Source organism: Macrobrachium rosenbergii, chromosome 16 (genome assembly GCF_040412425.1).
Source record: "Macrobrachium rosenbergii isolate ZJJX-2024 chromosome 16, ASM4041242v1, whole genome shotgun sequence".
NCBI lineage: Eukaryota > Metazoa > Arthropoda > Malacostraca > Decapoda > Palaemonidae > Macrobrachium > Macrobrachium rosenbergii.
In genome coordinates, this window is record NC_089756.1 from 28,964,721 (window position 1) to 28,992,437 (window position 27,717).

Here is a 27,717-nt window from a genome sequence, read left to right on the forward strand (position 1 = left end):
GTTGTATTTTTTGTTCGCAGTTGTTTGTTTACATCGGAGTTTGACCGTCAGGTGCAGCAGGTACCTGAAGATTACAATCGTGGTTGAAAAGAACCGTCGTCATTACTTCCAGTCGTATTTTAAAATTTTGTCAGCGTAAATGATCTAGTTGTCATAAATGAATCTTGACAATCCAAGAAAAGCAGGAGGTATAAGTTATTTTGGATGAAAGAACAGCGTATTTTGCAGAGCAGCTCAGGCAGACCCGCCTGGTGACTTCAACGAGTCGATCGTGTCCGTCGTATGTCAAGAGGACGAGATTCCGGTTGCTGTGAATAAAGTTTCCTTGGATAGTTTCAAAGCTTTGGACGAGAACTGATTCTGCTGGAGCCTCTAAATCAGCTGTGTAGCGTAAGCTCCAAAGCTCTATCTAGCCCGGTGTTAAACTAAGCTAACATTTATCTGCGTCATTTCCTTAGGAGAGAATTGGTAGTTTAGACAGATCGGCGTTATTTTTCATGATATTTAATTTGGCTAGATGAAGTTAATGCAAAATTACTGACTATGAATTGACTACTTTATGATGTATTGACAAACAGTGTGCAAGTTTATAGAGTCTGGTTAGAATTTCGAATAAATCAGAGGAAACCTGCTGTAGGCTAGATTCATTGTGGAATATAGACAGAGCCTGGATTTGAAAATAAAGACTACCCTGTCAAATAGTAGACTTGGTAAAGGACCTTGTAAGTTAGCTCAGTTTAACCCTACATAGCCTAGTTTTAAAGTTTTAGAAAATGAAGACTGCCCAGCCTTGTCTGGCCTAACCAGTTATTAATAAGGCCACAATAAGCATGCCTTCTAAGTTATGTGAACCTTTTTTCGTAAACTTTAGGTGAAAAGACACGACTGCTAGGCTTCACAACAGGCTGTTTTGGTTTTGAAAATGAGTTGAACATTAAATTGTTAAGGAGTGTTGGATTTGTTCTCTGTAGGAGGAACAGATTATTTCTCGGAGGTACCCAGGTTTAGAGTTAACAAAAATAGAAAAATCAGTTGAAGATTGAGTATGAAAACAGATTAAGGTTGGGATGAGAAGAAAGAAATATACTGTAGGCCAAGTTGAATCACTGACAAAAGCATGATAGGGAGAATTGTGGTCAGAGAAGGTCCCTGATAAAGAAGAGGGAATAGAGAAGGAGAGAAAGTAGAACACTGGTGAACTTTACTTGAAATTCGTAAGGGAGCAAATGTTTTACCAATAATGATAACAATTTCTCTGTGATTAGATAAAACGCTAGACATAGGCTAAGCTTAAAGTGATAGCAAGGAAAGCCATCTGCTGAAACTTTGTACAATAGTCGTACGGTATTGCCATAGAAGTATTGAAAGAGTGTTGAAAATAAATGAATAAACATCTAAAAGATTGGAAAGAAGTTCCACTTGTTAGCATTCTTTTGGCGAACATGTGGAAGCCTGATTCAAGGTGTCTATTAAAGTGAATAAAATACTCCAGGCTAGAGTCAGTTACTTGAGCAGATGTACAAGTTGAAGTATCAAGATGGGTACAAGTAATGGGGGCCGCCACCAGCTTTCCTCAGAATGAGTTGTATGAGTGCATGTTCTTGGAAGTAGCCTAAGGCCAAGTGTTACAGTCGATAATTAGGGAAAAAGATTGTAACTCTAGCCAGTTTCTCCATGCTGGAATACTGCCTAAACCAGATTCTTTGCTGGTCTGAACAGACGAGTGGATGTCTTCCACTCTGTGCCCTTTTTTATTTTTCCCATGATAACTTGACAAGAATTTTTTTTTTTTTTTTGTTAGCGACCTGCAGTCAAATTAAGATCATGGTTTTTCTTCTGTGCATTATTTTTAGAATTGGGATACAGTGTATTACACATCATGGAATGTGTAATTTTGTGAGTATTTGTACCTTATGGGTTGCCCGAAGCGTGTTACTTTTTAGAATAAGGTAGCAAATTGTATAATCTTAAACATTTCTTCTTGAAATGTTTAAGATTATACAATCTGGTAACTTGAGAGCTGACATGTTATGGCATTATGAAATATTGTGTTACCTAAACATAACGGTCAGCAAATAAAGGAATACATTATTATATTGAAGTTCATTGTGTTTTACGTGACAACTTGTATTATCAATTTTTTTCAAATTTTTAGTGCAGAGACCAGTTGGGCTCACTGCTTAACATCTGCATCTAGAAGATGAAAGAAGAAACAATAAGGGTTGAGTCTTTTCCAAAACAGCCATATTATGAGAGGTAGGCTATAGATTGATAGAGAGGGGGAAAAGACTGGATGAGAGAAAAGAAAATATAGGAATACTCAAATTTATGAAGTATGCTGTTAATAAGTCAAGATGAAAGCTAGAGATTATTTTGAGCATTATAATTTTTGAGCCTTCAGTATGAAATATGCCTTAAATAACCTTGTATCAGACTCTCTTGAATGCCTAACAACTATCAAGAACAACAACCAAAAAAGTCTTTTGGACTTTACCAAATGTTGGCGGTGTAAGAAAAAAAAGACCCCCATTATATCTTGTCTTGTGGAAGGCGTGCTGATTAAGCAAAAGAAGAGAGTTGAATTCAAGTTTATTGAGATGATTCAAGTTTGGTAGTTTCAAATATTCAGCGCTGATAAAATGTAGGGCAAGGGAAAAGTAGTTTGAATGATGAAGCAAACATTTTTTTGGATGTCTTTAATGAGTGGATGTTTCCGCAGGAAGGTCAAGTGTAGGAAAAACAATTTGTTAAAGAAAAAAAGTCAGAGGGAAGGAGCATCTGTAGATTTTGTATGGGTTGTAGAGAAGGATCATTTGTAATGGAATTGATGAGAAATGAAAATGGAAGTAAGGGACCTTTTTCGCTTTATGAAGGTACTTCAGACTCATTGGGACGGGAGAGAGGAGGTAATGATTCTTTGTGTGGTTGACCAAAGGTTGGGAAATGGAAAAGTTTTATTACTGGACATGACAACTTCAACAACTGAGATTCTGACCCTCCTAAACTCACATCAAGGACACCAAATCAGCATTTTCCCTTGGAAAATTAAGGATTAAGTTTTCCTGGAGCTCTCAGGTTGCCATAGCTTGTATGAAGGGAATATGTAAACAAAATGAAGGTAGAAGTTATAGAAGCATGAGGGGGTTATAAAACTCAAGATAGAATGGTATTTTGTAGGGTTAGTTGAAAATTGCCTCAGTATAAATAATGAACGCCTAAAGAAAATTAGTTGGTTGAGACCCATTAACCATGTTTTGGATTTAGAAAAATTTGATGGAGGCTTTGATGGTATATCCATATCTTGGTCAGGCTTTCCTGTATTGCTCTGTCTGGCGTATGGTATTTTGTGGAAGATGTAATTTATACATGAGTAATGAGAATGATATAAATAATAGTATTGTAGTTTACAATAGCCAAACAGACCTAATGTGTAGCCTAATTTTAATGAAATAAGTGACACTTCACAGTAAATTTTTTTTTCAGTCTCAGCATGGGTACAAGAGTTGGAGGAGGGATTCACTTCTCAGATAAATCTTTGGTAGGGGTGTCACGTCTTTTAGAGGACCTACAGCATCTGTTGGAAGACAAAGACTCTGCTGACATCATATTTGTCATTGGTCGTGAAGAAACCCACATAGCTGCACATAAACTTATACTAAAGGCTAGGCAAGTGATTCCCTGTGTATTTTTTTTTCTTGAAATGCCATTGCAGCCAAGAAATACAAGTGTTCTTATGAAAATGCAGGCTATTACTTAACTAGATCTCTTTTATTTTGGGTGTTTTGAAGGAGCATTATTAGGCATTGTTTTGATTGACAACTTATGTTAATCAATTTTACTATGTTCTGCAATTAACAATACTCTTTGTTTTATCAGGTGGTCCATGTATATTACTGCAATCATTCATTTTCTTTTTATGCTTATCTCTTCCCCCAGACACCTTGAATACTTCTCCCATTACAATATATGGGTGGTATATTGAGTTCATTTCACATTTTGAAGCTGTTGTGAATTATGGTGAAATCATAATGCATTGATCTACAGTGGCACTCTGAGACATCATTCAGATTTAAAGATACACATAGATCAGTTTGCTTGGAGCCTTGACTAGATTAGAATTTGAGACAAATGTTTGGCAGTGAGGACTTATTTTTGTTTCACATCAGAAGGAAATCTGTTTTGATGCCCAGAGATCTGGTCTTGTTTGGGGATGAAAATGAAAACTTTGGCAGTTTTCCTTTGTCTCTGTCAAGTAAAATGAAAGTAAAACCTGATTCTATCAGGGGAAGACTGCTTGTCACCTAGAATTGGTTAACAACTGAGTTATCCACAGTTGTTAGGGAGACTAGATTTTCTTCACAGGTATACAAAGTGATCCTGATGCTTAGTAGTCTTGCTCTTGGGTGTCCCAGATGTCAAAAAAGGTGCTGTCAGTGTCTTAGAAGTCCATGGAAGAAACTTCAAAAGAGAAATTGTTCCACCTTTCATGGTCCTAGATATTGGTCAGGATTTGCTGTAAGTAGAGAAGGTTCAGGACAACAACCACGGAACTGGTCATATTATTTGGAATTTACATCAGTTTTTTTTTTTTCCAACAAAGAGCAGGTGGTAGTATAGTACTGAATTATGTCTCAAAATCAGTCACCAGATTCCTTAACCTGTTAAAAGCGTCTGCATGACATATCTCGATCACTTTGCATCTATATCACCGCCTTCAAAGGGAATGCGCGTGCTCTGCCTCTTTCAAGCTCAGAAATGTGCTTCACTCTTATACAAGTTGTAGGAATATCAATTTTCCCAAACCTTTTGATCCCTTATAAGTATTGAAAGGTTTGTTTCTCATTGGGACAGAAAATATGGATATTTTGTGTACTGTATTTCATAAATGCATCTCAGTGTACTAGGCCATATCTCTGCTGTTCCCCAGACCAAGATGTCGGTTGCTGACTAGGTCCAGGTAAAACTTCTGTCATCTGTATTAGAAGCTTTGTATTCAGTTATTCCATCATTTTTGTAAGTTATGCATAAATTGATTAATAGTTTTGGATTATGGATTGTAGATTTAACCTAAATTTTTTACATATATCATGTGTTATGTCATTTGACTTGTGAATTAAATAACTGTTTAGCTGTTGTGAAACTCATTTCTGCTTCACTGTTTACAGGGGGTATTATGGCACAGGTAAAATGAGAATGTATGTCAAACAACAGATGTTTTTTCTAGAACTTTTGCTCCACAAACTTATATACTGATTAGTTGTTTGTATGTAAAGTGCCCTAAGCATTGCATTAACTTTTTATTGAAAGCTTTTTCTATTTTATTTTTATGTCAGATGTAAAAGCTTTGTTGAGGCATCAGGAGGTGAAATATGTGTCATACCAGGCAGTACTGTCACCCCAGGGAGTCCCCATACAACTATTCGTCTTCCACAATACCAGCCAAATATATTTAGACAAGTTATAAGTTACATCTATACAGGCAAAGTATGACTTAATTTTTATCCTTGGATTTTCATGTATCTAATTTTGTATGTGTCAATTTAAATGGCAGTAATCAGCAGTTGCTTTGTGACTAGTACTAATACATTCTTTCTAATTTTTTTTTCAGTTTGTAATATTTATCAGGGCCAATTTTTCTCTCATATTTATAGATATTTTTGGGTTTGTTGTGTTAATTTATTTCAGTTGAAGTGATATGATCATAAGGATTACAGTACATTTAAAAGTGCTAAATACTTTTATAGAAGTCATTGGGGATGTTGTATCAATTTGCTAAAAGTTTTAGTCATTCATCCTTTTATTTTTCAAGGATTCCCAAAATTTTTTGTGGCAAATCACATACCTTGTATGAAAACAGCAGTCATGTTATTGTTAGCTGTAAATTTATTTTTTCATTGGGTGAATCCTGTATGGTATAATACGAAGCTCAGTACATGTACTTTATTGTAGCATGTTCAAAACTAGAAAATGACACATTGAAGTTAGCCAAAAGCATTATGCTGATGTTATTGGAATCTCAGTTGCCAAAAGTATGACATTAGAATCTTTAAGTGTAGTAAGTTTGCTGTTTGCACTATATTTAGATGTACAAGGGTGCTGAAAAAATGATAGCATTAATTTTATTTAAATAATTGCTGTGTGGATGTTATTTCATTAATTTTATTTAAATAATTGCTATGTAAACATCATTTTCTTAAATATTTAATACATTGCTTTGATGTGACTTTAATTTTAAATTTGGCGTGAACGGATAAATTGAGGAAAAAAGCTAGAAAGTCATGTAGTTCAAAAATAAATTTTCTCTGACCATGCATTGGAGTGAAAAACTAATTTTTATTGACATTAATATTGATTGGCAAAAATGGGCCAACTTTGTATGGGTCTTTATTCGTGCCAGAGACTTCAAGTAGCCCAGGATGTACACAGAATTACCATTAAATAGATTTTCCTTATTATTCGTAAGTAGGTCATCAGCGAATCCAAAGATAAAACCATATCTGAATCCCCCATCTTTGTTGTTAGTGTTGAAACATTTAGATTCATAAAAATGCATGTAGAGGTTAGCTTACATGGACTATAATTTGTACCCATAGGATTCCTATTTTTGTTTATTTTACACATCTATACAGTTGATGTTGCTAATGATAACGTTTTTATGATAATTATTTCAATGTTTAAAGTGAATTGTTTCACATTGAACCCGCTTCTAGTAAAAGCCCACAAGTATAACTCACAAATTGCCCCAGGTACTTCAGTCCTCACAAAGAAAATGACAGTAGACAGGAAGGTGTGTGCATACATGTCTGTACCGTGGGGTCCCCCGGTGCTTATCGGTCAGTTAATCCCTTTTCATGCGTCTGCTGTTGAATACACTACTCATGATTTTATCATTTTCATTTCTCCTAGTGTATTTTTACATTTTTGAAGGCATTTTGATGTAGCTTTGCAAGGTAGAGTGATTTCAGTACTAGTGATTGCAAATTCCTTAAAGAATTTATATATATACTGCTTTTTTTTTCAGAGGCAGAATGAATGCTTTTTTCTGTTTGGTTAACTTTTTTATTTCATGGATTAGATAGCTTAATATTTAGGTTTTTTTTCTGTGTTTGGGATTCCTGGTGGTAGGAGTGTTACTAGTTAAAGGTAACCCAGTTGATGCTTGATGTTACCTTGTTAGTTCCTACTCAGTTTTTTGCTAATTTAGGTTCATTATGCTAAGGTTATTTGGCTAGTTAGTAATTTTTGCATTTTTTCTGTTGAGTGTTATTCAGGTCTGTACTTTTCAGCATTTTACGTGTCTTGTCTTTGTTTGAAATTTTGTTTGATTTCACTTAGTTTACTGATTACAGACACTCTACACTTTATGACATACCTGTTCAGTGACTGCTTGGATTTACAACTAGCTCTCCTACCAGTTGGTATAGTAGAGAACTGTGCATGTAAAACTGCAGGTTCTGTATGCAAATGTGTGAATGTCTGGCTATGGTTATTTATTTCAAGTTTTGATAAGTTTAATATCCTTAACAAAGTGTGATTAATATAATTGTGTTTTTCAGTAAACAGATTTCATTTTATATTTACTAAAGGCTCAATTCTATATTCTATGTTGTGTATAACATAATTTGAAGACTTTCTCACTTGACAATGGAGTTCCACAGTAGTGCTCATAATAGCACCATCTTTGCACTAGCAGTAAATGACATCAGTAGTCAACTGCCATTTGGAATAGAAATAATATTTACATGGTTGATTTGGCAGTATGCCAAGCAGTGTCAAACATAGACATGCTGAATGTATCATCAGTTATGCCATAGTGTCAATAGACACATGGACCTCATCAGTAGGTTTCCAACTCTCCATATAAAATATCACAGCAGTTATGTTCTCTGCAAATGAAAAGTTGATGAAACAGACATAAGTATTAGACTTCGTCATATACCCATAAGTGAAACAGCAAAGTTCTTAAGCATAATCTTCAACATACACCTAAACTGGAATGACCATATAGCCTATAGTATAGCGAGAAGCAAAATGAATTAAATTCAGTAAAGAAATTATCTCATTCAAATTGAGGATCTGGCAGACCAACCTTCGCTTTGCTGTGGATGTTAGATATGCAGTTCATCCTTAGATATTACATACTTCAAAAATTTTAGATGTACTGTAATTTATAATAAATGGCTCAGAATATGTAGTAGAACTTTTTGATATTTCCTAAACTTGTATCCAATTTGAAGTTGGTTATAAAATCTAAACCTTATCAGTAATAAAGACAAACCTTAGGTCCAGCCCTGCAATGGGTAAATAAATTACCTCAGTAGTCTGGTTAAACTGCTTGATAACGATACCAGTTGAAATGTTCTTGGAGATAAGTTAGTCGAGGCACAATATGGATCAGGACTTTTATGCGTTAGTTTGCTTTCAGAATATTCTTAGCTCATGAGAAGGAAAATCTTTGTACGCCTGGCTTTTGAGTTGTTGATGATATGCATTATTTTTGTAGTTGGATATTCTCAAAGTATAAATAAAAGATTTTGTTTATAAAAGAATTTCTCTGTAATTCTTACAATGTTTCATCAGGTTGTGATGAGTGATAATGATGTTTTTGAAGTCTATGGTGTTGGTCATGACTTGGGCCTTGAAGAACTTTGTCAGCATTGCGAAGATCACATTGCCACTACTATGACTCCTCATAATGCATGTACATTTCTCATGGCAGCCCTCAAAATGGAACAGCGAACTGGAGGTTGTATGATATGTGTTATATAGTCCACTATTATTTTTTTGTTGTGTATAGTTGGCTGTTCATTTGCTTTAGAATTGTAAATAACTTGTGTCTTAATTTGAGTGCATTTTGTGTTTAGGTAGTAAAGGTAGTCGTGCATTTGTTGATCGCTGTGTGGCTTATATTGGAGAAAATGCCCTTGAGTGTATGCAGACAACATCGTTCTTGAATCTATCAAGAGAAGCCTTAATAAGACTTATCTCATCGGACAACGTAAGCTAATCTTAAGAAAAATTTTTATTTGATATTATAATATGATGCATATAATACTGGGGTAATTTTTTAATTTTACGTTAAGATCAAGGGTTTCTTAGCTTCGAAAAATACAGATATATTAAAAATTTGTCATATTTCCTGTGCAACTTTTCAGATATGTTTTTTTTTTTTTTTTCATCTTATATAGTGTTTGAGGATTTTTGAATAGGATAGATATTGGTAAGGTATTCTGTAATCATTCAGTCTGTATATCATTTGTAACAGTTAGCTTTAGAAGAGGAAGATGTATGGAGAGGGGTTCTTAGTTGGGCCAAGTATGGTGCTGGTGTTACACAGCCTACTGCTCACTGGACTGAAGAGGAGAGACTACGTGTTTGTCAGCAATTACCAGGTGTCATCAATCATGTGCGGCTCTTACTTATTGGTATGTTGATTTGATAAGTTGATGGAAAATATTTTGAAGGTTGGGTGACGTTAGTTATGAACTCCAAAAATAACTTATATCCCAAGTGTATTTCATTATTTTATGCACAGTCATCTATGTCAACCACAAAAATATGCAGTCATGAATATACAAGAATACAAACCATTGTCTCTTGTTTTGGAGCATTCCCAGCACCATCTAGGAATGGTTGTTAAAGCTATATAACAAGAGCAATTAATTGGAGGTAGTCAGGTGAGGGATTGTTGCTGCTCACATAGTTTCAGGAAACCCAGGACTTTGGCTACCATCCTATGCAGACATCGCTGCGCTGTCTCAGAATTACATTGTTGAAGCTTTTTTACTTATTTCTTCTGTTAATGATTCTTGGACTAATTATCGATTATGAGAGTGACTAAGGATGCTGTTAAAGGAAGGAGTAAGATTTTAAGTGAACAGCATAGCTCTGCTGGGGGAGTTGGTGTCTGTGGATGCTTTATATTGTCCTGTGCTGTGGGTCCTCAACTATTTTGTTCCTATTTTGGGGGATGTTTGCAGTGTTAATTTGTCCTGCGATGAATATGGTTACTAGTCTCCTTTGCAAAAGTTGGGAAGAAGACGAGGAAGGCTAAAATGCAACCACACACGTCATCCGGAAGGAAACACCAGTAATAGAAGTAAATGATGGAAAGTTGCTGATCCCCAGTCATTTTGCTTATGTATTTAAGAAATTTCATGACCAACAAGAACAATACAATATACCTCTCTTCAAGAGAGAATTTGAATCTGCTTTAGAGGCCAAAGAATCCTCTTGTAGTCCAGATGAAATCCATGCGCAGGGATTCTGCATGCTGCAGATAACTTGAAAATAATAAATTTGAGTATCATAAATCAAATATATATTGAAAATACATTCCAACAACAAATCTTGGAACTCTGTAAATGTGATATTTAGTTAAAACCAAGAAAAGACAAACTGTTGATGACTAGCACCCGATTGATCGCTTTAGCCCTCACCTTATGTAAAATTACGAAGAATTTGGTAAAAGTTCATCTATGTGGTATCTACAGTGCAACAATTATCTTCTAGCTCAGTACAGTTTCAGAAATATGCACTCTATCACAGATGTGGTAGTCTGCATGTAAACATCTCTTTTTGAGATGCATTTACACCTAAGCAACATCATATTAGTACATTTTTCATTTTAGAAAAAGAACTTGATACTTCATGGGGCAAGGTACTCTGCAGGTCCTTTGTGAATGTGATATGAGAGAAATACCCCTTTTGTTGAAGCTTTTTGAAAGCTTTGAGAATTTACTAGCAGGGGCTACATTACTGAATATGAAATTTCAAGAACAGGGAATTTCACAAAGTAGCATATTTTTTGTACTGGCCGGTAAAAGTGTTGTAAAAGTAAATCCAAGGCTTATTTGTTGGAAGGTGTATCCATATTATTTGCTGCCTCAAGGATGATAGTTGTGAAGGAGCAACTTCAGCTAGTAAAACAATGAAATGGGGAGAAATGAAGTTGTAGGTTATTTGCAACAAAAAACTGTTTCATATAAATAAGTACTGTATCAAAAATATATGACACAGGCATTTGTATAGTAAAATGGCCATCAGTAGTTTAGGAGGAAAATCATGTACTTGCAACCTTTGCACTGCCATCTCAGTAGAGATTGTCAGGACTCGCAACATAGAAAATATTAAATGTAGAAGATAATGATTATGGTATGTTTTGCAATGAATGTGAAAAATATTGAAAAGTATTGTTAATAATATTTACAAGAAAATAAACATAAGAGGGTTCTGGAACAAAATCCTCTATGGCAGTCAAATTACAGATGAATAGCTTTAACAGTCAAGACATTTTGGAACTATTCTATTCTGAGTTTCTTCTTCTGTCTGGGAGAACATTTTGACTAATGAAATGATTGTAAATTATTATTAGTTTATAAACAAACTGATGTATTAAGAGATTTGACATGGGGTATGCCTGACCTAATTATTGAATTTCAGTCCTGTATGTAGTTTGTAGTTTACAGTGCACTGGTTTCATTTCCAACTTATACATCTGAACATTTGAAAGGGATTAAAATACTCTAATACAAAAGTTTTCTATATAAATGTCATAGAAGGCAAGTGGTTCTCCACATTTATTTTCTCCTCATAAAATTTCAGATAGTCAAGTATTTGCCGAAGAAGTGGAACCTACTGGGGCAGTACCAATGGAACTATCATTGGAACGCTACCGCTATGCTGCTTTACCAAACAAATTTAAGGATAACTCTACCAATGAAGATAAAAGATTACAACCAAGGGTTTCGTTAAAGTTATTTGCAGGCTCACAGTTGCTTGTCAATGTAAGTATAGCAGATTTATAATTATTTTCATTTCAGTCTGCGCAATAACGTATCAGAACATTTGAATGATTTATTTATGTCTTGTGCTAACTTTCATGTCTAAAAAAATATGATTGAGCTCCCATGTGAGGAATCTTTAAGTCACCAGCTGTTTTTTTCCTTAAAGATTAATTAGTGGCTGCCATACAGAGAAGTTTCATGCACTCAGCTTTGCTGTTTTCTTTTGTGAAGAATTTTTTCTGATTTATTTTGCACTTCAAGGGCCCTCAGTATTCATTTATTGAAACAAATGCATGGGATATGCCAAGTGGATTGTGTGAATGGTTGCTTGATCCTGGCATTCCTAGACAGTAGACTAAACTTCTTTTATATCCAGCAAATAAAGTTAAGCGAGTACTATGTGAAATGGATGGTGTCTTGGAATAGCATTTCAGGGAATGGATGGTTTTGGGAATGTGTCTAGGTTAGAAAACGACAGACAGGCAAATAGATAGGAGCTATAAGGTTGATATTCAATCAGAGGATGTGATGAAAAAAAGGTGACAGAAATATTAAATAAAAAATATGAAAAATAGGCAAGGTATTTTTGGATGCCACATTTTCCAGTGCTAATTTTATGAAATTTTTATATATTCGTAATGCACTTGCATACTGATAATTCTTAAATCACTTTTGTATATAGCACTTGCAATTCATCTTTTAAATGAAACTAAGGTATACTTAACTTAACTTACCTTTTAATTGATATGGTTTCGTATACTTAATTAATTATCCATTGGCTGAAAAGATTAAGATTGGTATGTTTGAGTCACATTCCCTTGATGAGGTTCAAAGTTGAATGACTGTGCGAGATATTTTTTGCAGGAAAAGATGTCATTGCAGCGTGTTCTTAACAACTGGTATGGTGTAAATAAACAAATGTGGAGGCTTGTTTATCGTGCATCTACTCATGGTTATTCAGCAGATGCATTTCATCGACATTGTGATGGTGTTGCTCCAACGTACACTATTGTTATGGTAAGATAATGGGATTTTTTTTTATATGTCAAGGTACTCTAGATTTAATTTCATATACTACCATTGCTTATATATTTGAGGAGGTCTTTGTGTTATATAATTTCAGTACCACAAGGGGTCACTGAACCTTCACCATTCTTGTACTGTACTTGGTTGCAAAACCGCTTATATATTTTATTACTTATATAATCAGCACATTGTAACCATAACATTACCAGATCTTAAATTTGGAACCAAGTTATTTTGAAGTTAAGTTTTTTAATAGTAACATTTTGAACTAAGTTGTTTTTAAATTTAATTCTTGAACAGTAACATGTCCTATAAATCATTGTACTTTGTTACATCATTATAAAATGCTGTCAGTTATGCATCATATTCTGTTTGTATCATGGCACTTGTCATTGTAGGGCCAACATGGAGAAATCTGTGGTGGATTCAGTGATGTTCCTTGGGGCAAAACTACCATGAAAGGACGCTATGTTGCTTCTGACAAGGCTTTTCTATTTACACTTGTCAACAGTCAGGATTGTCCTCCGACCAAATTCCCAGTTGTCAAGAAAATGTTTGCTATTTGTTATCACCCAGAGTAAGTGCTGCAGAGAAATCGGTATGCTACCCTGTTTTGTTAATACTACACTGTTTGATGATATAGATTATAAACTATAGCTTCCATTTTGTGCTGTTGATTCAGATAGTACTTGTTAACATCTCCAGATGTAACTTGGTTTGATTTTCATTGCTGCATTTATACACATAGCATGGGCAGTTACACCTTGTTGGAGGTGGTTGAATGGGTCTTATAATGCGTAAAGGGCTTGGTAAGAGAAATGTGAGAAATTCCCTTGTTGCTTCATCTCACCTGCAGAACAGTCACTATTATACCTGGTCTTGTTGGGGATACCAGTGCACTGTACCTAAATTAACAGCTGAAACGTCTGTCTCCATACTCCCATCACTGAAAATTTACTTTTAATCCCTTACACAGTTTTAAACAGTTGTCAGTTATTGTTGTTGATGTGTTTTCCATTAGATGACCAAGCTTGTTTGGTTTTCTGTGGAATAGTTTCCAAGACTTAATTTTGTTTTTAATCTCCTCAAGCGACATGACTGATGATCCAAAAAGCAATGTAGTGCAGCAGTATGTTAGTAATACATTTATTTACTCCCCGGAATGTGAAATGAAATTGTTGCAATCTTAACAGTTATCTGTTGTAGACCAGCAACTTTAGTCAATAAGGCATGAAGTTTTAACTCAGCAAAATTAATACTTCATTGATTAAGTGATCTCCCAGCTTTTTTTCTTGCTCTGGGATTTGCTTGGCACAGGTAATGCTTGCCTGACGATTCTAAAAATTTGTTGATGAAATGTTGTGTTACCAGAATTTGTTACAGTACAGTATATGTGGTACTTCATCAAGTTCATTTGCAATATTTGCAGCAGAACTTTCTAATATTTTAACTTCCCTTGAGGAGGTTGTTAGTTGTAAAGATTAAGGTTGTGATGTTAGCAAGTGATTCTAGCAGTATCTGGATGACATAGCATCTGTTATCCCATTACACCTGTTAGTACTAGAGATCCTTGAGGTGCTGCTTTTATTAAAACAAAAAGTTGTTGAATACTGTGCATGTAAGTTTTATGGGAAGTGAAAAGGCAGATTAATTTGCAATGGCGGTAACTTTATTTTTTTTTTCTAATATCCAAAAAGCAAGGTACCTCCTTGCTCTGGCTCCTTACCAAAAATTAAAAAACCTTAAGTTCCGTTAGGCATTACCACCTGACCCTGGAAATAAAGTAATTCACCCCTGGTCCTAAATATCAGAAGAATGTCTTAAAGAAAACTTATGGAGAGTAAAAGTCAGCCACTCTTTATTAATGCATGACTTCCACATGAGCGGTGATAACCATTCTGCTCTGATTTCCCTGTTTTCTATACTGTTAAACCTCTTATTGAGTGTTTGAGTTTAGGAAAACTAAAAAAATTGTTTTAATAGTCAAAGATGAAGATTTTAAATTGAGCATAATCTTAAGAAGAGATTTGAATGAAAATAATCTCTTGATTTGTTGAGGATTCAGGCTTCCTCGACAAATCTGCCTTATATTCTAAAATTTTTTCAAGTTTTATATATTCATTTTCAGTTTTTACTCCAATCTGTTAACTTCAACAATGTCCAAATAAGTTTTTATATGTTAATATTTCAAGTTTAAGAAAATTGAATGATGTTTAAATTTATTTGATTTTTGTTTTAACACTTCTTTTAAATTTTCAAATTGGAAATTAACACAGCATCATAACCCATAGTTGCAATTTAAAGAGGATTGTCAGTCAGTCAGTTATCAGAAACATTGTTCTCAGGTATCGGAACATGCTGCTGGGTTGCTTGCAAACAGGTTTATCTGGTTATAAATACTGTAGTGGAATTTTAAGACCTTTTTTGATATGTTGCAAAAGCTACTCTTATCACAAAACCTTATGTTCTGGCATGTTATCTGATTTTTGTAGAAGTGACCATACTGTTAGTATGTTTTCTGGTATATTGATCAAATAGAAGCTTATTTTAAATTAACATAACTGTTTTTACTAGGTCCCAAACTTATTGCTTTTTTATTATTACCTAACAGCTGTGGGCCAATATTTGGGGCGGGTGCAGATCTCTTTATTGCTGGGAACTGCAATCAAAATTTGGAGAGTTATTCTAATCTTCCACACTCTTATGATGGGGAAAATGCATCATGTAATACCTTGATGAGTGACTACAACTTCACTGTGTTGGACTATGAAGTCTTTACCCCGTATGGAAAGTGAGGTAAGGTTCTGAAACATTTTTATTATCTGTACAACTCTAAATATGATTGTTAAGAGCATTCCCAAGAGGCCAAGGCTTGGGATATTGAAAGCAGTGCATGTACGCCACTTGATTTTCACATCTAATCATGTAGGGAAAATCTGGTTTACTATATTCATGATGATGAACATGCCACAAGCCTGTGTTGTTGAAGTCTACTTTTTAGAGATGTGTTATGGATGTTTTATCCTATACCATGAGACTTTTTTTATTACCCTGTCTTGTTTTGTAAGGAATACTTTAAATTTCTACATGAATTTTTGTCACCGTTTTTTTTTCAGTTGATGATCTTTGGAGGATGTATGTTAAATCACTTTCCCAAACCCAGTAATAAATGAATTACACTAAAAAAACAGAAAATGTTGTGATGTTGGTGTATCAGTTTGTGTCAAAGAATGTAGCATATTGTGGAATGTATTTATCTTCCTTGTACAGCAAATGAAGACAAGGGCTTTTTTAATTGAAACATTGTCTGTGTGATGCATGAATTTTTTTTTTAACTAATTTTGACTTATTTCTCTCACTACAGGGAATCACTTAAGGAGTTGAAAGGTAATATGTAACTAGTCCTGAAATTCAGTATCGGCCAGGACTTCAATTGTTTAGTCATAAATTAGAACCATGGATTTCCATCTTTGGGACTTCCATCAAATAACTCTCATAGGAGACACTACTTCAACTTGTGGATTACCTTTGCTTGATGAAGAGTGGTAGTAAGGCTAGTTATGAGGAAGTGTGCAATTCATGGAAATTCCACTTTTGTAAGGTGTGCTACAATTATCCAGACTGGGACTTGAGTCTGAATTAGGTGAGCTTTTTAAACTGACTGGGAAGTACTAGTGTCTTCAAAGTTTGCCAGAGTGTAAGATAAGTTTTTTTATTTTTGCAAGAAAAAATTCTAATACTGCATAATGTTCAGTATTGTGTTTTTAAGAGAGTGGAAACTTACTATTCAAGGTATTAAGTGCACAGTCTAGATGATGAGTTTTAGGTAGTATTAGTCCACTGAGCACTGATGCAATGATGATGCAAAATAATTAACAATAAAAATTAAGTAAATGTTGATAATTAAAGATTTCAGTCCTTTGCTGCTTGCTTTGTTTCTGTTTATGCAGATATATTGGCATTTGCATTATTGTGCATGTATGGTACAGAACTTCATTTGCCAACAAGTTTTCTGGATATTGCCTGCAAGTTAATAATTCTCTTTTTCATGTAAATGAATTTTGTGTACTAGTACAGTATTTCAGAAATATTTTTCACGGGCATACTCTGTGTACATGCAGAAACTGTTATGTTTTTCCTTAAAAATATTTTTGCAATGAATATTAATGCATTTTTTTTACTACTATTTTTTTCACTATCCATGTAACAGGGTTTCACATTATTTATGCATAATACTTATAAGCTGGCAAACACAGTACACAGCACAACGTACTTGTAGCTTGGGTATTGTACAGTAGAAGCTGAAAGCTTGATGTAGTTGCCATATTGTTGGTGTTTATGAAGCAAAAGTACATAAGATTCTGTTTAGCATATCAGTTTTAAGTAGGACTTAGTTTCAGATACTGTATTCTCATGATACAGTCGACCCCCGGTATTCGCGGGGAATAGGGAACACAACCTTCCACGGATAGCAAAAATCCGCGAATACATGAGACCCCCCCCCTCTAAAAATGTTGATAACTGCCTATTTTAATAGTTCAAACACCAAAGACCCCCTCTAAAAATGCTTACAGCTGCCTATTTTAATAGTTCAAACACCAAATACATAAAAAATGTATATTCATGTAAATAATATGAAAATACAATACAAAACTTGAATATTGCTCTACGAAAAAATCTGTGAATAGGCAAATTTTCTGCAAATAATTTGGAGATGCGTTCCACAGAAAAGTCTGCAAATAGGTGACGCCGTGATAGCTGAACCCTGAATAAGCGGGGGTCGACTGTAGTTTCGTTGTACATGTACTAAAATGTAGATTTTAGTCAGTAGAATATCTGTTATATATTTCTATTTCTCTAGGATCTCCAAATTTTTGTATTGACTAGTTTTAAATTATGTTTTACTAAGATAGCAGTTGTACTTGTAAAATTTCTGTACTGGCATTTACCCTCAAAGGCCGAGTACTTAAATCCTTCAAAAATAAGTTGATTTGAAGGGTTCTGTAAGTGTAAGATACTTTAAGTAGGTTATTAGTCATGATGTTCCTTGTACTTGTATAACCATATCAGTAACATCTTTTTTGTACCTTGGGTTTTAAGATTTCATTTTTGTCAGTATCTGCAACTGGTGGGAAGTATTTGGCAATCACAAGTTTGGAAATTTGCAAGTAATTGTACTTTGTATCGAGTTAATTTTGATTAAGGCAATTCTTGATTTCTTGGTATTTTTGCTCTGAGATTTTATGTGTAGGTATTTTCCCTCATGAGATTTTATGCGTAGGCATTTTTTCCTCCGAGATTTTTATGTAACTACCTTTTTTTTTTTTTAGTGGTTATTGTACCTTGTACATGAAATGACTAACTTGTGTGAAGTGAAGGATTTTTTAATTGTAACTTGTCTTAACTTTTCAAGTTCAACTGACAGTCATAAGAGGGGATTGCAGGAAATGGATGAATAGTAAAAGATAGAGCAGTGACCCAAGGAATGCTGCACAGAATCTTGAATACTATCCACAGGGCTCACATTCCGGAAGCAACACCCTATTCATATTGAAGTAACTTTTTCTCCTCTTTAATTAAGACATAACCCACTTGGCAAATGGTCAATTTTATGAATACAGGGTAGCCTGAATCTACTATATAGTATTGCTCAGAAAGAGTATTTTGGTTGGTTTGAATGGTTTGTTGTGGTGAGCATGCAATAGAAGTTTGGTAACCAAAGTATCAAATGCCAGGATATAATATTGTCATTTACACTTTGGTTTCATGATATCATTAAACGTGCTCTGAAGTACCAAAGTATCAAATGCCAGGATATAATATTGTCATTTACACTTTGGTACTTCAGAGCACGTTTAATGATATCATGAGATGTCTCATGCTATCTGATATATTTGTATTGTTGAAATGTCTGCAAATCTGATATGTTTTATTGTTGAAATGTCTGCATATTAACTCTTATCAAGAAAATGTGTACTTGCCTAAATTTTGTCATTGCTCTTGTGAAAAGAGGGTATTATTTCACACCATGTGATGCTTAGAAGATCCAATAAATATTTAATTTTGTTGTAAAGGAAAGGCAGGATGAATGCATACAGTATTTATAAAATGCAATATATGTAAAAAAAAATCTAAGACAGTGGTGCACGACTAAGAAAGTAGAAGTAAACGTGAACGTCAGCATCAGCAACTGTAACGAAGATTGTCATAATTTCACAGTCAAGGGAATTATAGATCTTTGGTGCTGTGCAGTAAGACACTGGGGCGCTACACCAGTATGTGTATGATAGCATGTAGAGGCAGCAAGGTGAGTGATATACAGCAACTAGGTATACTAATTTACTAATCAAAACATATCTGGGCATGTCACTAACAATTGTAGATGGAAAGTAAAATTTAAATGGAGAACAAGAAGGGCATACAACTGGAAGAAGGTGTGTTTTCTCATATACAAGGAAATAGTCTTCACACCTGAAAAAGACTATTTCCTGGTATATATACCAAAGAAGACAAATATGATACATATGGCTTGAAAGCTGAAATTTTTTTACATTTGTACACAGTTGCATTTTTATGCACAGATGATTGCGTCTGGTGAGAATACTGTACTTAATAAACATTGCTTCTACAGCATGTCCCTGTTCTTTCTGGTAGCCACGTGACAGAGATTGGCCCTCGTGGTTAGCCTTCGTTTGATGTTTCTGGTGGCGTTTGCCTGGAGGGTCCCAGCAGCAGGGGGCCTACAGTACTCCCATCCCCCCTAGAGGAGGCTTAGCTGTGTCCCAACTTCTGGCAAGTATGCTGGGCATATCCTGTCGATCGATACCCAGGTTGTTCTTCCGTCCACTGACATTTGGTAGGCTCTGTCTCTTCGCTGCAAGATTTTGTGGGGGCCCAAGTAGGCAGGTGATGGGGGTGTTGTCAATCGGCATCTACTCTGATGAATGTGTGGCTCGCCTGACCAAGTTCTTCTGGGACGTACAGTATACTGTACTTTTCTGGCTGTGGCGTATGTCATTTTCGCTGGCATTATTTGTGATAATGCTCTATGGATGTTGAAATGGGTGGTTGGGTCTCGAAAAATGTGTGCTGGAATTGCCAAGGACTGTCTGTAAAGTGCTTCTGCCGATGACATGTTGAATGCTGCATGTGGGGGAGGTTCTTCGGGTCTTAGACCCAGTGTCTAAGATCCATGCTAATTCTATTTTCCAATCTCCCATCTTAGCATTTGGCTGTCAAGTGCTGCTTTCAAAGATTGGTGGAGAACCTCTATCATGCCGTTTGTTTCTGGGTTATATGCTGTCGTGTGTTGTTTTTTGTCCCAAGACTGGCGGTGACAGTGTGCGATAAGGTTGATGTGAACTAGTGCTGATATTGTACTCTGGAACTCGGTGTCTGCTAACCCAACTTATTAAGGCTCTCTCAATTTTTCGCCATCTGTTGCTCGATAGGTGTTAACCTCGGGTCATCTGGTGTTCCCATCAATTATTGTGAAGAGGTATCTGTGCCCCTTGGAGGGTGGGTAGGGGGTCTACAATGTCGACATGGCTGTGGGCCAGTCATCTTTGTTGTCTGGAACTCTAACCCTGTTTCTGTGGCCTCGTTACTTTTGTTGGTAGGCAGGTGAAGCGTTCTCTTGCTCACTTTTTAATGAATGCCTTCACCCCACCAGATATACCTCTCCAACAGGATTCGGGCAGTGGACCAGCCTGTTGGGTGGGATAGGTTGAAAGCTGTCTTTCTCAACCCCAGTGGTAAGTATGGGCAAGGGCATGTGGTACTTGCCTCACTGACGATGGTCTTCTCTGTCATTGACGGCTAGGTCACTCCATGTCAAGGTGGGGTTCTCCTGACAAAGTCACTGCAGGTTCCATCTTTTTGCACCAATGCTATTTCGGGATATGATATCCCAATCTGGACGGTGTTGGAGTTTCGGGAAAGGGCATCCGCTACGCTGTTAGAGGAGCCCTGTACGTATCTGATGGTGCAGGAGTGTTCATCAGCTATCCACAATAGGTGATGCTGCTGTCTTGCCGACCATGGGCTGGAGGTTTTTGGCATATTCCTGCCCATTCCATGTCCTTGAAAGCTTGTTTGGTGTAGGCGTGCTTATCTGGGGCCAAGCATCTGAAGCGGGCGTGAACTGGGGGACCATCAGTGATTATGTGATGCTGGACATGGTGCTGGATGAGGATTTGGTCAAGGATTTGCAGGTGCTCCTCCCAACTCCTCGCCACCCTACAAAAAGCCAGTCTTGTCATCAACTTAAAGAAGTGCCAATTCTGGGTGGCTGAAATTGCATGTCTCAGTCACCGAGTAGGAAACGGTAGAATGGTGCCGAGGGATGCCAAAATCCGTGTCATTCCAGGTTTGGTCAGGTCATCCTTGATTACCTCCAGAAACTCGTGTAGGAGGCAACGTATCTCTGATGCTGGAGTCAGAGTGAGTGAGGGCTATGGTGGCGGGTCTTGAGGGAAGTTTAAGGGTTAAGCTTCATGCCTCAAAGCCTACTCCACTCTTGAATATGTGCCAGATCTCTATGCAGGAATTTGCAGCCACAAACCTAAGGCATGAAAAGGAAGAGCAGCATTATTAGAATATGCAATCGATTTGTTCTCCAGACATTTGCGCATATCACTGGTATATAAATAATAAATAGCAAAGGTCCCAAGAACACTACTTTGAGGAACACCTGAAATGACATTACTAAAGTTTCCTTACTGACTATCAACACAAACCTCCTCCACACAGGCCTTACCTGAAAATATTAGGATAGTTAACAATGAAATTTTTGCCCACTGTCTCAATTATGTCATTCAAGAGTTGAATCCATTTGTATTTATGCTTGCTGTGCCTTCCCTTCTGAATAGCTATTCAGGATTTTATGAAAGTGGTGTATACCACTTGCAAGCAGATCTTCTCTGAATTCCTTTTCTCCCTTCTGCAGGGTCTGTGTAGATGGTACTAGGTATTCTTTACAATACTCCTGTTAGGGCCATGTTGCAGTGCTTTCTGCATCCTAATTTACATCAGCTCTATGTGGTCCATTCCCATATAACTGTCCAACCTCTTCATCTTACCTGGTTCCAGTTTTCACTATCCATTTAGAACCTGGAACTATTCCTTGGAGACTAAAGAAATATACCTATTTGGTCTTCTTAGATTATTTTGCTGTAATACTAAGGTAATGGCCCATGGTATTTCAGTACATTGCTATAGCCTCTTTTAAACTTGGGACAAATATAAAAAATACTGTCAGGAAAGGGCCCTTCCACAGTTTTCCATGAAAGAAAATGAAAGCTTTCCAGTAGTAAATAAAATGATTTCTTCTTACTTTAACAGAATGAGTATGTTGTTGCTTTTAAAAGGAACAACATGCACTAGTAACTGGAAAGCAGTCACTAGAGGCAAAAGTGGAAGTTCTTATTTATGCAGAGCTTATGGATAATGGCTATACGCATACTAAATATCTTCCAACGTTGATCTTAATCAGAATTATTGTGGAGATACAGGTAGCTGCCACTTCAAACATGAATTCAAGTTATATTTTTTATAAGAGAAAGGTCTTGGGAAGATGCTGACAAAAGACATTTGAATAATATTCCAACACTACTAGTGATGATGATGATGCCAAGCTAATGTTGTCTTCATAGATCTTAGAAAGGTTTTTGAACAAGGCTAAACAACTCAAAGCAGCATTAGTTGAGGGATTACAGTAAAATATTTCCTGGCTATCAAAAGTAGTTTTTTTGGGAGTTCAGCCTTAAACTCGACAGACTAGACCTTACATTGATCCACTGCAGATCCCCATTAAAGCTAGTAACAACTCACTTCCCTTTTATCATAGTGGAGTGACAGGCATGTCTCTATTAAATTATAATGGTAATGTGATTATGTATACAGTAAACACCCTGTATTCGCTGTCTCACGATTCGCGGATTTCACTGTGGAACATATACTGTATGTACATTATTTGCTGAAAATTTGTCCATTCACGGTATTTTTCACTGAGAAATATTCACTAATTACTGTATTTTCATCTCATTTTCATGACTAAATACACTTTTTGTGATAAAACTTAAAATACTTAGGTAGTGCTCGAGTTACGATAATTCGATTTTGCAGTGGGGTAAGCAATTAATACCGATACGACAATATTTATAAAATATCTTTAAATTTCGTGTGGGTGCAGGCAGCAGCATATAGTCAGGCAGAAAGAAACCAAATTACAACAGACCAATTTCTTTTCCTCCATTCCTTTATTCCACCTTTAGTTAAAAAAGTAAAATAGAATGATAAAAGTATTGTTAATAACGTTATACTCTTGTATAAATGCGTACAGCCATAAACAACCGACCGAGAAACAGGTGTTTTGTTTATCACCGAATGGGATAACAACAGCAGTTTTGCTTGTATTTCAACCATCGTACGGTAATAGACAATTACCATGGTTATAGTACAAAAGAAGTTAAGTAGAATAGGACTGATATATTTTTACATTATACCTTATTCGGTATGGATAAAAGACTGGCAAGGAAATATACTGTACTGCTAAATTTAAGCTGCAAGTTGTTGCTGAAGCTGAGAAAACAATGTTCAAGCTGCTAATGACTATAAATTATTGTGCATCGGCAACATGGATGAAACTTGACCTTAATTAGAAAGTATTTTAATCAAAACTACTGGGCATGAAAGAACACATTACAAAACTGCTATTTTTACGCCAATAAACGATAAATACGCAAAGCTTGTGTTATGATGAAATCATTTCAAGTGAAAATAGCAAACGGAATCTTGATTTTTTTTTTTTACACAAAAATGGCCAACGTCATCAATTAATGAAAAAAATAGCTAAATTAATTTCACAACGAGACAAATACATATTTAAGTTATATTTTGACTTAAAAACACTTTATTTATTTGGGGCAAGGTTATTTTTCGTTATACAATCTAGAGATTCATTTACACTAACTAGAAGCAAGAAAAGCGCTCTGAACTGAATTAAATAAAGCAAAATAAACTTAGTGTAATCGATTTCCAAACCAAAACATTGATCGCAGTTTATAATACAAAAGCAATATATACACAATATTACTGGATACAGTGAGCTGAGGCATAACATTTTAAAAGATCCATGGAAATGATGCATATTCGTTATGTTGATGTTTGTATAAAATGATATGTGAATATAGAGTACAGTATAATGTAGGCTAGGCTACCGTATATGTATATGATATACCATAGCGTAGGCTAAGCTAATTCTTGTTTGTTATTCAATTTCTCTTTGTATTGAATTATCATAAGTCACTCTGCATGAACCTCCAGAATTAGCTGAAGTTTATAATTACTATAACGTGTATGTATAGAGTATACTGTACTTTATAGTGTAGGGTTGACTACCATATATGTATACATGGTACCAGAGTAGGCTAGGCTATATTCAAGATACGTTTTTTCCAACAAACGATGGCTTTTGGAACCTAACCCCCATCGTAAGTAGGATAACCTGTATAAGCATTTTTAGTTTTTTTTGTGTTGAAGTATCAAAATAGGCAGTTCTAAGTGTTTTTAGAAGGTTTCTAATCATTCACGGGTTTTAGCTATTCGTGGGAGGGTGTGGTATGCCTCCGCCGCGAATACTGGGGCTTTACTGTATAGAATGATTTTTTACAGAGGTTGATTTTGATGGATACATTTTGATGACTTGTGAAGGTGTTGCAATTGTGCAGAAACACTAAAGGATTTGTGGTGTATTATAGAAATGACAGCAATGTTTATAATTATAGAAACAGATCTGGTATAAAACATCATGTGAAAATAGAGTGAAAAGATCGAGAAAGTGAATGTGTGTGAAACCACCATTTTCCTTATGCTCTGTAATGCCTTTTAACATATTTTATCCTTGCTCATACTGTTTGCAAGATTGAAGTGCATCGTATAGGTTTTTCTTTTAAAAGTAAAACCCAAGGTAAAGTTACTGATTCAAACAGTTTAGGTTTTTAGTTTCATGTTAGAAATAACATGAGAGTTTCATTGTCAATATTGTGTTAAATGTGAATGTAGCAGAAGTGTTTTTTGTTTTCAATAGTAGATATGAAAAGTTTTGTATCTTTTGTATCATTTTTTATTGTTGAATATTGGAAGCTTCTCATTTAGTTGATTTTTTGGATAAGTAGGAATTGTAGTGAATTTTTATTTTTCACTGCAGTGTTTAGTTCAACTGTTAAGGTGCATGTGTTACTTGGTTGCATACACTCTCTCTCCCCCCCCCCCATGATGTGTGTGTGTATTGACTTTCGTGATACTCATTGTAGATCTCAATAAGACACCTACTGTACTAATAACTTGAATATTTTTAATAATAAAAGTGTTAATATACTTTACCTGGTTTTTTTTTAAGTAATCTATTAATTTTTCATTATTCTATCTTGTTTAATGAGCTAGTGAAGTAGCGTGCTTTGCACTTTTCATTTTAGCTGAAAATGATCCTGCACTTTTCATTTTAGCTGAAAATGATCCTGCACTTTATGAGAAGTAAGGCAAGTAGTGGTTCAGCATTTTATGTACTGTATACAGTATCCATATATAAAGCCATGGATAAATCAGTTACAGAAACCGCTGATTTTTTTCATATATAATCGGTTATTCACTGGTGCCTTTTGATCCCCTACAAATACATCATTTTCAGTGGCATTTGGAAGGCTACTCCTAACCCCCAGTCGAGACCATTTTACCATACAGCCATGCAAGTTCCGCAAAGTGATATACCAACCAAGAGTGTGAATGATGCAGAAATAGCCATGGGACACATGAAAGGCATAATACTTTCATTCATTGTCATTAAAAAGTGAAATTGATATTCTCTTACCCTTTCCTTCCAAAGAGGTCATTTCTCACTCTTATGGCGTATGGTCTCTCCCTCTCCTCCTCAGGGTCAGCGTAGGGGAGTGTTGGATTGCTTGTAGGTTTTACTCCATCTGAAAAAAAAAAAATCAGGTTTGATAGGGGATAATAAAATCAATCAGAGTTACAAATCCAGTGTTATTGGTGCAATTAATTGTTCAGTCCATCAAGAAGTTTGGTTTGGTTTCTCTGTTTTTTAGTATGATTTTGCGGAAAAATTTTGGGCAAAGGTGATCTGCTTGACTAGCAAATTTTTAAGAAGATCCCAGTATATCTTTTTTTGGCAAGGAGACCACTTGCGGGCTGGATTGCAGACCCTTGGTAAAAGATTGGGATCGACCTTGTTAATGTTAAGTTTGAGGTATTCATAAATTATTGGAAAATGAGCGTTCGATGGTATGCACTTGAAACAAGGGTTAAATAGGGTAATATTATTTGATGAACTCTACAGCTACAAAAGTAGTTGTATTAGGTACCTTTTTCTTTTTTCAATACTGGAATTTCTTTTCAGTTATTCGAGTGCGAGATGTTGAATATTGATTTCTTGACCTCAAATACAGTGTCATTCCCTGGGTCCCAAGAGATATAAAAAAAAGCTTGCAACATTTGATGGCAAGGAACTGGATACCTATGATAGAATTTTAGTCTCCAGATGCATTTTTTGCTGATTTAAACAAGATTTCCTAATGTTTCTTATTAGATAATTACTAGAGGTAGGTCAGTAATGAATTACAGATGATTGATATCCATAATGAGTTGGAGTGAATTCATCTTGATGAAAATACAAATTAGTGAGGATGAACAGTAATACCAGGTAACACAATACACAAGCATTTATATATATAAAAAAGGATAGATTTACTTGTTAGCTTTTTGTGAATTACAGCACGTACACCATGATTTTACAAATTAGTAAATTAGATTACAGTATTAAGTATGCATGTATTGAGTTTGTATTTTAAATAAGAAATATGACCAGAAAATTTGGACATTCAGTATATGAGCAAAAACTTCACTTCTGAGGTGTTTCCACTTATTTCTCGAGAGTTTCAGTACATTTTTGGGACATTATTAAAATTAATAGAATGAGTTACATTATACAGTTTCCAAAATGGATACGAAAGTATCATTTGGTTGATACTTGTCGTCATTTGTTTTGTAGTTTTAATAGCACGTATGGGCTGTTAGTACAGGTTAATTGAAAACCCCATTCATCATTGTGGCGGGCAACTATTATGAAAGGATATAATAAAAATCGGTGAGTAATCATTGCAGCGACCTCTGGCTGAATCAGAATACGTACTACACAACACATCGGCCCAAAAAAATTTGATACAGTCGTACATGAACTACTGAATGATTTACAGTCAACTGGAATTACTTGAGAAGCCTTTCAGTATTTGGAAAAGACTGTTGCAGAAAATACTGCGTACCGATTGGAAAACTCGTATTAAATCTTATGGCTCATATTCATCCTAATAACTCGGGATTTATTAAAACTAATTCTTAATAGTGAGTTACGTTAGAGAGTAAATGATTTAGGTTTGCTAAAACTGGCATCACAGCGATCTAAGTTATTGACACCGTTAATCTAAGAATTTTGTAAATGGTGACTGGCAACGTTCGGAAACTACATAACTTGGCAGCACAGCCTAAAAAATTCACAGCCGAAATCGCTCAAGACGAGACAGATTACTCACAACTTTATATATAAAAATAATACATAAGAATTTATACAGCTATTTTTAACAGGGTTATGTCATCACCGTACTTTTATTTTTGGCCTGTTTTCCTAAACGAAATCGTCTGTACTGGCTTGTCAGCTGAAGGTTTTTCATAAAAGGTCTATTAAACTATTTTTTTCCAAAACTAAACGAAAAATTTTACTTAAAAATAATTTCTAAAATATTTTAAGAATAAACTTTGAAAAAACTTGCCAATCTCTACTATCAAAACATCAAAATTATCCGTTGACAGAAAAAAATTTCTTCAAAGTGCATAA

At 35.3% G+C, this 27,717-nt stretch overlaps 1 protein-coding gene and 1 long non-coding RNA gene across 3 annotated transcripts; one reads left to right on the top strand and one right to left on the bottom strand.

The window, feature by feature from the left end:
- The first annotated feature begins 11 nt into the window (after positions 1-11).
- On the top strand, positions 12-18,890 carry LOC136847248 (BTB/POZ domain-containing protein 9). Of its 2 annotated transcripts, none has more exons than XM_067118748.1 (11): positions 12-60; positions 3,484-3,666; positions 5,334-5,484; positions 8,581-8,746; positions 8,865-8,998; positions 9,266-9,425; positions 11,605-11,786; positions 12,651-12,803; positions 13,211-13,389; positions 15,424-15,608; positions 16,177-18,890. In XM_067118748.1, exons 2-10 carry the CDS (start codon positions 3,491-3,493, stop codon positions 15,605-15,607), a joined length of 1,485 nt encoding a protein of 494 aa, XP_066974849.1. In that variant the 5' UTR covers positions 12-60; positions 3,484-3,490; the 3' UTR covers position 15,608; positions 16,177-18,890. The 2 variants fall into 2 exon arrangements, with proteins under 2 accessions (XP_066974849.1, XP_066974848.1); XM_067118747.1 differs by having other exon boundaries at positions 13-390.
- Positions 18,891-21,253: 2,363 nt separating this feature from the next.
- On the bottom strand, positions 21,254-25,792 carry LOC136847249 (uncharacterized). The gene is made up of 2 exons (XR_010855675.1): positions 25,681-25,792; positions 21,254-21,375 (listed from the first exon to the last, which is right to left on the bottom strand). It is a non-coding gene; the product is annotated as an uncharacterized lncRNA (long non-coding RNA).
- Between the last annotated feature and the right edge of the window lie 1,925 nt (positions 25,793-27,717).

Bases quoted from the DNA above. Each gene is read 5' to 3' on its own strand.
- LOC136847248 (XM_067118748.1), top strand. From the start codon at position 3,491: ATGGGTACAAGAGTTGGAGGAGGGATTCACTTCTCAGATAAATCTTTG. The intron at 3,667-5,333 runs GCAAGTGATTCC...TTTTTATGTCAG, and splicing joins AAACTTATACTAAAGGCTAG to ATGTAAAAGCTTTGTTGAGG. The intron at 9,426-11,604 runs GTATGTTGATTT...ATAAAATTTCAG, and splicing joins TGTGCGGCTCTTACTTATTG to ATAGTCAAGTATTTGCCGAA.